Source organism: Cryptosporidium hominis (genome assembly GCF_000006425.1).
Source record: "Cryptosporidium hominis TU502 chromosome 6 CHRO016136, whole genome shotgun sequence".
In the NCBI taxonomy this organism is placed as follows: domain Eukaryota; phylum Apicomplexa; class Conoidasida; order Eucoccidiorida; family Cryptosporidiidae; genus Cryptosporidium; species Cryptosporidium hominis.
This window is the reverse complement of record NW_667216.1, coordinates 1-10,770: the sequence shown is the minus strand read 5'-3', so window position 1 is coordinate 10,770 and position 10,770 is coordinate 1. Positions and strand designations below refer to the sequence as shown.

At 29.9% G+C, this 10,770-nt stretch overlaps 6 protein-coding genes and 1 non-coding gene across 7 annotated transcripts; 4 read left to right on the top strand and 3 right to left on the bottom strand.

The window, feature by feature from the left end:
* The first annotated feature begins 295 nt into the window (after window positions 1-295).
* On the top strand, window positions 296-541 carry Chro.60409 (ribonuclease PH-like protein). The annotated part of the gene is made up of 1 exon (XM_661168.1): window positions 296-541. One exon carries the CDS (start codon window positions 296-298, stop codon window positions 539-541), a length of 246 nt encoding a protein of 81 aa, XP_666260.1.
* A 928-nt stretch (window positions 542-1,469) lies between these two features.
* On the top strand, window positions 1,470-2,048 carry Chro.60410 (endopeptidase). Its single annotated transcript, XM_661167.1, has 1 exon — window positions 1,470-2,048. The coding sequence occupies one exon, from the start codon at window positions 1,470-1,472 to the stop codon at window positions 2,046-2,048; it is 579 nt and encodes a 192-aa protein (XP_666259.1).
* A 341-nt stretch (window positions 2,049-2,389) lies between these two features.
* On the top strand, window positions 2,390-4,009 carry Chro.60411 (hypothetical protein). The annotated part of the gene is made up of 1 exon (XM_661166.1): window positions 2,390-4,009. One exon carries the CDS (start codon window positions 2,390-2,392, stop codon window positions 4,007-4,009), a length of 1,620 nt encoding a protein of 539 aa, XP_666258.1.
* Window positions 4,010-4,529: 520 nt separating this feature from the next.
* trnQ lies at window positions 4,530-4,600 on the bottom strand. Its single transcript has one exon. It is a non-coding gene; the product is annotated as a tRNA-Gln (tRNA).
* Window positions 4,601-4,859: 259 nt separating this feature from the next.
* Chro.60412 (fyve domain-containing dual specificity protein phosphatasefyve-dsp1b) lies at window positions 4,860-7,592 on the bottom strand. Its single annotated transcript, XM_661165.1, has 1 exon — window positions 4,860-7,592. One exon carries the CDS (start codon window positions 7,590-7,592, stop codon window positions 4,860-4,862), a length of 2,733 nt encoding a protein of 910 aa, XP_666257.1.
* A 456-nt stretch (window positions 7,593-8,048) lies between these two features.
* On the top strand, window positions 8,049-8,876 carry Chro.60413 (multi-pass transmembrane protein). Its single annotated transcript, XM_661164.1, has 1 exon — window positions 8,049-8,876. The coding sequence occupies one exon, from the start codon at window positions 8,049-8,051 to the stop codon at window positions 8,874-8,876; it is 828 nt and encodes a 275-aa protein (XP_666256.1).
* Window positions 8,877-9,227: 351 nt separating this feature from the next.
* On the bottom strand, window positions 9,228-10,496 carry Chro.60414 (26S proteasome non-ATPase regulatory subunit). Its single annotated transcript, XM_661163.1, has 1 exon — window positions 9,228-10,496. One exon carries the CDS (start codon window positions 10,494-10,496, stop codon window positions 9,228-9,230), a length of 1,269 nt encoding a protein of 422 aa, XP_666255.1.
* Window positions 10,497-10,770: the final 274 nt, after the last annotated feature.

Below are 10,770 nucleotides of genomic sequence, written 5' to 3'. Positions count from 1 at the left end.
TACTGAAAATATTGAGATAAAATCTGATGAAAAAATTAAATCAATTCTTCTTGAAAAAGTTATAAGCTCAGTTATATGCCATGAAAAGTATAAAAGAAGCAGTATTGACTGCTACTTTTACATTATAGACGATGATGGATCAGCATTTTCTGCAGCAATTTCAGCTGCTTGCCTATCTCTCTGCAATGCAAAAATTGAGATTATTGGACTCTTTTCAGCAACAAATATTATTGCTGTAAATTCAAATTCTTTATTTAATCATGATGGAAAAAAACAAACTGAAGATGAATACTCTATGATTTTGGATCCAACTTATAATGAAATTTCATACCTTGGGGCAAGCAATTATTCTACTCTTGAGATAGGTCTTTGTACAATTAGAAACCAAGTTGTATATTTATCAGCAAATGGAGACTTCTTTAAAGACCCAAAAAGAATTGAAGAAGGGTTTTCCCTTGCAGAAGCTTCCTGTAGTGCAATTGTTGATGAAATTAAAGACCACTTAACTTCAGAATTCAATACCAATTTCAATGAATCCTAATTTTCCTTAGTTTTTATAGCTTAAATTATCATAAATTATTTTTCGCATATTATTAATATTTTTATTATTATTGCTGTTATTATTTTAAATTTAACACGTAATTAATAATTACATGTGGATGACCGGTATATGCAAGTAAAAATAAAAATTGCATGCAAACAACGGTATGTGGAAATACGAATGCATTGTAAATATGAGTAAAAATTAAAGTTACGTGTATTATTAATTTAATTTTTTAAATATACTTAAAAAATCCTGATGATTGCGATTTTTTTTTGTTTTAAATTAATAGAACAAGTTAAAAGCAGGAATATCAAGTGAGTACAAAATAAAGTTTGTATTTAGTTAAAATGAAAATCATAAATGGTAAAATCCAAAATTACAAAAACATTTTTTCCTCCGTAAAAATTAAAATAATAATATCAATTTAATGATATGAAAAATCTTGTCAAATAAAAGTAAAAATGACATTAACCATATATAAAATATTACCGCTAAAAAAGCTTAATTAAAAGTTAATGCTATTTTTATGTTTTGAATTAAATAAAGATTAAAGATTTGAAAAGATTTCTCAAAATTGAAATATCAAATTCATGGAGGGATCTAATAATGAAGTTCTAATTTCCCTTGGAATTGAGTCAAGCGCAAACAAGGTAGGAGTCGGAATAGTAACATCTAAAGGAGAAATTTTGGCAAATGAAAAAATGACATTTGTGGGACCACCTGTAAGTTTGAATGAAAACAATATTGAATAATCCTTATCTGTGACTTTAATTACTTTAATCAATTTTAGGGCTCTGGATTTTTACCCAGAGAAACTGCAGAATTTCATAGAAATAACATATTGCATTTGGTTAAAGTGGCTTTAGAAAAATCCGGAATAAATAGGAATTCAATAACAATTATTTCATTTACACAAGGACCAGGAATGGGTGCACCTTTGGCAGTTGGAGCTCTAGTTGCAAGAATGTTGAGTATGCTTTGGTCAAAACCTTTAATCGGAGTAAATCATTGCGTTGCTCACATAGAAATGGGAAGACTCGTAACTAAAGTTGAAAATCCTATAGTACTATATGCATCAGGAGGAAACACTCAAATAATAGGTTATGCCAACAAAAGATACAAAATTTTAGGTGAAACTTTGGATATTGCAATCGGGAACTGCATTGATAGATTTGCTAGAGTCATGAAACTTGACAATTATCCTGCAGCAGGATACCATATTGAACAAATGGCAAAAAAAGGAAAGAATTTAATTTCACTTCCTTATGTTGTTAAAGGCATGGATTTATCATTTTCCGGAATTCTAACTTTTGGAGAAGAATTAATAGCAGAAAAACAAAAAGAATTTAATAATGATAAACAAAAATTACATTCTTTTTATCAAGATTTTTGCTTTTCTTTGCAAGAGACCCTTTTTGCAATGTTAATTGAAGTTACAGAAAGAGCAATCAGTCTATTAAACTCAGATTCAATCTTGCTAGTCGGAGGTGTTGGATGCAATTAAGTTGATGAAATGATGAACAAATGGCAAAGGATAGAGGAGCTATTGTATGCAGCATGGATGATAGTTATTGCATTGATAACGGAGCAATGATTGCTCATACAGGATTATTAGCATACCAAAAAAATCTCATCACAAAAGTGGAAGAGTCTGCAGTATCTCAAAGATTCAGAACTGATCAAGTCGAGATATTATGGAGAGAGTAATTTTACTATATTTACAAGGTGGCGCCAATTGTCAATTTTGATACATTAAATTATTAATAGCGAATTTAAAAACACAAAATTCAAATGGAATAACAATGCAACATTCATTTAGTTTTTATTTGATTAAGGTATATAGAAATGAACAATTTATGTTGGAGATGCGAAATTAGAAAGACTTCATTCAATGTTGAAAACTTTAAATTTGGTTCTGAACAAGCAATTTTAGCAAACTCATTATCAACTAATAACAAAGAAAAGTGTCACAGCTGTAGAGATTTATTACTAATTGATAATAGATTAAAGTATTGTATTTCGAAGATTCCAAATGAAGTTAAAAAAGTAAGGCGTAAACAATCTAATAAGTTTATGGCAGTTCAAAACACACAATCAGGCATAATTAACACTTATATTATATATAAACAAGATGATATCAATGATGAGTTAAAACATCAATCAATTAAAGGTTACTTGGGTACAGTTTTTAATAATGCTTTAACTGCAGCAGTATCTAATGATACTGGATTGAAAGTTAAAGAAGCAGGAATTTCCATTGAATTTACTCCAGAATTAAGGTTTAATTCTGATCAAGAGATGTGCTTCAGTTTAAAAAATTGTCTAAGAAACTTGTTATTAAGTCAAATAACTTCTGATGAAGATATGAATACTAATTTGGATATTTCTCAGAATCGAATTCATACTTTAAAACTTAACCAAAATAGTGAATTATATATCAACTTTGTTTTTTCAACAAAAATTCCACCGCATTTAGAACATGTTAATGGCTTTATGTTTTCTATGGTTGTTTCTTATACATGGAATAATGTATACTTATTGGGTCGTTACATCAAATTTTCCAGAAGAATATCCCAATCAAAATGGGGATTTTCAGATGGTGATAAAAACAAAATAACTGTTGATACCTCTATTGAGGAGATTCTTATTAATTCTTTGAAAGAATTAATAAATTTTGGGAAATTCACATTTTCTTCATCAGGTAGAGAAGATGTTGATGTGAGAATGCTTGGAAAATATGCTAATACACTTTTTGACCGTGATCTTAATTTAAATGAAGACCAAAATTATGATCAGAGTAGAAATAATTATCTCTCAACGGAAGTCAAGATTAAACAATCAATAACTCCAACTGGAAGGCCTTTTGCTATAGAAATTGGTAATATTTTAAGCCATCATTATTTATTTTATCCAAAAAACATTCAGGTTATGGATTTGAAAGAAAATTCCAAGTATTTTTCTAGAGAAAATTTCATACAACTACTTAAAGATACTATAATACAGAAATCTAATTCAAGAATTGAAATATCAGCTTTAAATTTCTCAGATTCTTATTCGGTTCAAAAAATGAATAAGGAAGTTAATGATAGGCAAAAATCATACCGTTGTATTTGCTATATATCTACTCCTATTTATATCCATGAATATCACGAAATTTCAGATAAACTCAAATTTCCTATTAACCTTAATCAAAGAACTCCTGTTCGTGTTTTACATCGAAGGCCAAATATAAATAGAGATCGTAAAATATATGATCTCATGATTTCTCCAATTAATGAAAACTACTTTATTTTGGACTTATTGGCACAAGCTGGTACATATATCAAAGAGTTCGTAAATGGAGATCTTGGTAGAACTTCTCCAAGTTTGGGAGACTTGATTCAAGAATCCTTACCTGGGAAATGCAATAACGAAGAGAAGCTAAATGTAATAATTGTTCAATTGGATGTATTGAATATTTATTAATAATAGCATTCATTAATTATTCATCATCATATTAAAGTTATTTTAAATAAAACAATTAACTTCAAATCTATCAATTATTGAACAAAGATTTCAATCTGAAATCTTCTAAATTAGTTATTAATTTGATTATTATTATCATTATTATTATTATTATTATATAAATAGTCTATTTTAATTATTTTACTACTTATTCTCAGTAATTGTATTTTACTGAGAGTACACAGAATTTACTGCATTTTTTTTAATTACATGAATACAATATAACCAAGTCAATTAAGCTATGCACTATTCCTAATTGCAAGGAAGAAAATTATTAAGCTTACCTAATTGATGTTTTGTATGAATTGTCTATGAATTCATAAATTTATGGAGAATTATATTATCTAAAAAAGTGGAATATGAAGAACTACAACAAAAGAAAATTTGATTCGGAATTTTTATCAGGAAAAAAAAATACAGAGGGGGATGGCTTTCCCGAAAATAATGGGCGCCATATAAAACAAAAAAAAGGTGGAAATACAGGAGCTACTGGGAATCGAACCCAGGCTACCGGAATCAAAATCCGGGGTCCTACCGCTAGACTATAGCTCCTTACGCCGCTATGGTGATTTTATAAAGAGTTATTCTATGCAAATCAAAATAATAAGCTTAATAAAATTCAGATATATTTTTATTTAAGAAGGAAATTAACAAGGCATCCCTATTTTAAAGATGGATAAATAGATCATTCAATTAAATATTTTGGAAAATAAACAAAGTTTAAACAAATTTTTGATGAACTATTATAGAAGAAAATGATCAATGTTAAGTAAGTTTTGAGAGATAAAAGTATTAAGAAATAAACAAATATTTAGTAGTTATTATATAAAAGTGGGTTAGATACAGTCTTTGCATTAATTGGGGTGAATCTGAACCAAAAAGGCATCCAAGGAGTAATTCCAAAAGAAGAAGAATCTAGTATTAATACATCAGCATGCGTCCTGACTTGTGTATGTGTGGGATTATAAAGAGGATTTACAAGCTCTTTATGGAATATTATAGAGGAATTTAGAGAAAGAAGGGATTCAACTTGGCAATTATCCAGATTACCTTCAGAATTATTCTTAATAGAATACATTATTGTATCCCATAAAGAAACCGTCGAATTTCTAGAATCTATACAAAATCTCTCATACTCATTATCACAATGAAAATTCCCAAATAAACTATTATTTAAGTGATCAGCAATAATAATTAATAGGTTTGGATGAAATTGGAATTCTGTTGGAAACTGATTATAGCATTGGTAAACACAATCTAGCCATTGGATAAATATTGGAGATCTCTCTGACTCGTTTTCTAAACAAGATTCTTTTCCAGGAGTACCAGATCTGGAATGAAATTTGTGACCAGAAAGTATGAATTCTTTTTCTATAAGTGAAAGAAATCCCTGAATTGTTCTATAATAAGGGTCCATACAAAGCATTGCAAGTGCTGTTAGTTGTGAAGTTCTATCCCATCCATCACTACAATGTACCAAAACTCCCTTTTTCCTAATCAAATGATCAACAATCTTATTTGATGATGCAAGAATCATACTAATTAAGTCATACCAGCCTGTTGAATCTATTTCTGAAATCAACTTTAGTCCTGTTAAATTCTCTGAATTATTCATTCTATTCAAAGAAGCAAGTAATGATTGAGCTTGAACAGAACTGATATCTCCTTGGTTAAGTAAATTCATCACTTTCTCAAAATTAGCATTACCAACGTTCAAATCTTGATTAGATGAAGTTTTTTGAATTACTGAAACCAACTTATTCCAAGAATCACGAACTTTATGGATATTTTCAATATTCAAAAACTCTAATTTACAATTGGTATAATGATCAATATTCTCAAATCCAGCTCCTGTTGCCTTGTTAGCGAATGCATTCAATTTTGGTCTAGCATCCAGTATTGCAAAAGGTCTTTCTTCTTTTGGGTCTCCATTATTTTTGTAAAAGCTGGAAATGGTTGTTATCATTATCTCGTCCTCAATACATCTTTTAAACGCAGATTTTGGCTGACTAGACCTCCATAAAGTGCACTTTAAATCTGGGTTTGTCCAGCTTAAAATTGGTATTCTTCCCTTTGATCTAAATGCTGCTACTTTAATTAGTTGTGAATCGGATATGTTTTCAGGAACTACAATTATTCTTGGGTATGAAGAACAAAGCTCAAAGTTTTGATTCACATTTGTGAATCTTAAAGGAAATCTTGAAGTATTTTCATTAATTAAACCTGATGATATTGGAACTCCTTGTCTATTATATTCTTTCAAAATATCAAACTCAAAAATCCCATTAATTGAAGAAAATAATGGTAAACTCTTAAAATTCTCCATAAAAGTATACGAAAACAAGTTTTTATGCAAAGTCTCGTTCAGAATATTTTGAATACTATTTTGAATTAGCTTTTTGTCTTGCTCAGAGCTTATTATTAAAATTTGGATCGATCTCAAATCTTTGGTTGAAATATCCAATGTATAAGTACAACTTTTGGAATTCATATTTATTTGGCCATTCTGCCCAATTCCTGGACCTCCAATTGTTGTACCTAATGATCCTACTAGATTCAAGTTATTTCCAATATATTGTCCTGGAATTGTATGGCTATTACTGCCTTCTGTTTGTACTCCATTATGATCATTACCAGAAATCAAAGAGCTAACCCCAATCTGAGTTATTGAATGAATTGGAATATGAAGAAAGCCTGATTTGTACATCCAAGATACTGAAAATCTTTTTACTATTGTCAATGCTTTATTGTTAATATTCTTTTGGAAAAGAGGAGCAAGAATGATTCTAAAGTTTGTCATAATGAAGGATCCAAAAATAGGACCTACCAGACCTTGAGCAGAAATTCCACACTCCTTACTAAATAACAACAACTTTTCACCAGGAAGAAGTATAATACTCATATTTTTAGTTATATTCTCTGCATCAGCCTCACAAATTTCCAGACTTGTATTTGATATTGGACCTTTATTATTATGAATCTTGGAAAGGATCTCTGACCATCTGGATAGATCCTGAGCTTTTTGATTATTACTATTACTCACTATCATATTCGAAGTGGTTTCTCTTAATGCATTCTGTATTTGAGAACTAATATTCTGCGTTACTGTGTTTGCAAAAGAAGAAAATAAACCTGAAACACTTGTGGATGTTCTTAAATTTGAACTGGATTTATTAACATTTGTTGTGGGGTTACTGATATTACTTCGGCTCTCTGGTACTATTGTTGGAGAAGCTAGCATAGGCTTAACTTCAACTGATCTACCTTGTGTACTTGGAAATGGATCAAATAATGAAAGATCTTCTAAAGTTTTATTCAACGACTTTTTATCCATATCAAAGTTCTGATATTGTGAATTTAAGTTATTATTATCTCTACCTTCAAAACAATCATTCAAGGATGAAACCTGCTTGTATATTGAAAGAGGATCGTTACCAGCTTCTAATGACTGAAGATTTATTTCTTCACTCCCTTTATACACTGAGTTATATAATCTATCAGTGGAATCATTTTCAGTACTAATACTTCCTAACTCCCCATTCATATTGTATGAATTATTTAGAATTATAAATACCAATATCAATTACTTATTACAATAAGAAGCAACAAAAAGATTTCAAGATTTGGTGGATTCTTCTTTATCCTAAATTAGATTACTTTTCCACTCTTCTTATATCATTCAAGTTACCCTGAAACTCATCAAACAATATACTCAATTTCCCTAACTCTTTAAATCATTCAGCAAATTCTTTAACCTGTACTTCATCTATTATGAAAGTTATTCTTAATTTAATGTTAATACAAGAATATTATTAATTTAGCCATATTGGCGCCAAAACTCCCTTTAGAAAATTGAGAATATTTTTATTATAGGGGGAAAAAATGGCAAAGTAAAAAAAAAAAAGTTATATACCGGTAATGACGTGTTAATTCTTTTTGAGAAATTATATTGAAAAAATAAAATTGCTAAAAAAGACCAGAACTATTATAAAAGGAAAATATGTTCAATGATTCATCTCCGCAAGGTTGGTATAAGAACTTACCTCCAATCACGAGGAGTATCCTCACAATAACATTTTTTTCAACTTTATTAATAACTTTTGGTATGTTGAATCCATGGTATATTCTCTTTGATTGGGAGTACATTTTTCGCAAGGCACAAATTTGGAGATTCCTCACAAGCTTCTTTTTTGTGGGTCCATTTAGTATTGGATGGATTATGAGCCAATGGATGTTTACATCATTTTCGTCAAAATTAGAGAGGAGTGGGTCGGTTGGTTCCTCATCTGGGTCTTATTTGTATTTTATATTGATTTTAATGACAGGAATCAACATAATAGGTACTGCTTTTGATTACCCCACAGGAAGAAAAATTGGAGGCTCTTCATTGATTTTCGGTATAATTTATTACTGGAGTAAGAAATTCCCAACTTCTTTGGTAAGTATTTGGGGATTCACTTTGCAAGCTTATCAGTTACCATATGCATTGTTATTTTTGGATGTTTTGACTGGTAACTCTTTGATTGACGATTTGATTGGATTATTAGCTGGACATTCTTATTACTATATTAGAGATATTATATATGAGAATAACGCAAATAACTTCTTAGCCAGAACTCCAAAGCATTTTGACAAATTTGTTGACTATTCTTCTTTACTGATTAAGAACTATGTCTATGACTTTTCATCTTTAAATGGCCATCCTAATGTAATTAACTATCCAAATTCAAATGTAAATAGAGCCGGTTCTTCTTACAATTCATTTTCAGGAAACTCTGCTCAACCTAGAGCCTTTTCAGGAAGGGGATTTAGGCTGGGTTCAGATTAAGCTCAGAAAAGTTGAACTAGAAGATATATAAGTTAGTATTTTCTTATCATAGTATGGCTTTCCTTTATTATTTTAACTGCTAGTTTATAAATCTAATATAATTTTACATCCTAGTTATATATGTATATGATTATTTCAATCGATAAGAACTTGATGATACAGGAGGAGAGAAACAATGAAGAAGAAGAAAAAGGTGATCATTTTCTAGATAATTATTTAGTTGCTATTAGCCGAGTAGAATTTTGTATTGATAGTATTGATATATAAATAATTCAATAGATCTATATACCCAATTAAGGGAACACTAGACTCCATCGAATAAATTAACTACTCTCTTCATCAATCTTTCTCTTATACTGTCCTAGTAGCTTTTTCATATAAAACATCAACGACATTTGAAAGATTGTCGAATGTAGAGATAAGTTCGGGGATCTTTAAATTAGAATTCTGATTCTCATCATAGATAGTAAGAACTGAAGTTCTTTGATCAATATTTCCCTGAATCAACTTGTTTAAAATCATTTCAATAACCTTGGAATAAACTCTCTCGGAAGAAAGATTGAGGAATAAAGCAAGTTGAGGGATTTCAATGTGTGAATAAGATTCCAAAATTCTCAAAATATTCTGCTCCATCAAACTTTCATACAAGTTATTAATATGTCTGTGAATGACCATATCACTGCTTAACTCAGTTTCATAATTCTTTAAAACATCCTCGAACATACTAAGAGATCTATTTTCGCAGCAAGATGCAACCATTCTCAAGGCTTCAATCTCTCTCATCTGGAACTTAACTTTATTTTTACCAGAAAGTAGAGAAGCTAAATTATTGGTTTGTTGGGACATGATCTTTGATAACAACATATACTTTAATGATTGCAAGGCTCTTTCATCATTTGCAATATTAAATGCCTCGAAAGCTTCATAAAAGTACGAGAATGATGTCTTAAAATCTTCTTCATCAGCAAGTATAATGCCAGATTGCAGATCTATATCAGCCTGTAAGAGAGGAGGACAGTGAATGGAGTTTGCATTAGTTCTAGCTGCTGTCAAAGCTGCCTTAGACTTGGGTAAGTTACGAATTCTATACTCAAGTTTACTTTCTATCAAATAAGCTTCCACTAATAGAATCTTATCGTCAACCTTTTTAACTTCTTTAATCAACTTTTCAATATAGTCCAAACCTTTAACAAATTGACTAGAGTTCAGATAAACCATTGCTAAACGAGCAGTAATTCTGTGTCTCAAGAATGTACGCTTCTCTTCTAAGCACCATTCAATACACTCCAAACAAAGTTGTTCTTGTAGTTTTTCGGTATCTGGAATTTTTGACATCATGTCCATTAGATTTCGAATAATCTTTGCAACTCTAGCTTTTGGTAGTCCACCAATTATTGGTCTAATAGTTTCAATAAGCTCTTTCAATTCATTTGCCATGCCTTGTTTCATATATATTTCTCCTAATGTATAGATTGCCTGCTCTTGAATTTTGGTTCCATCTTCTATTTCATCCAAGTTGTCCTTTTTAATCAATTCGATTAATATTGGAATTGATAATTTGAAGTCTGTCTCAATCAGAGACTTTGCCTTCTCAAAATCATCCTTAATACTTATTTCCATTATTACTACTCACTCAATCCCTAATCTTGTTTTTCTTTCTTCCTTTCAAATAGGGAGGGTGGCTTTTGGTGAAATCAAAATTTGAATTTTTCGCACCTTCTTACTTGTCAAACTTTAAGGGTTGATTCTCAAATTAATGTATGAAATTATTAATTTAAAAAAAAAATTGTCGTTTTAAATAATAATTTTGTATTTTTCCCCCTTTATTATTGTTACAATTATTCTCTTCTTGAACTTATTAGCTTAGATGCATATTGGGCGCGCCCAAATAACC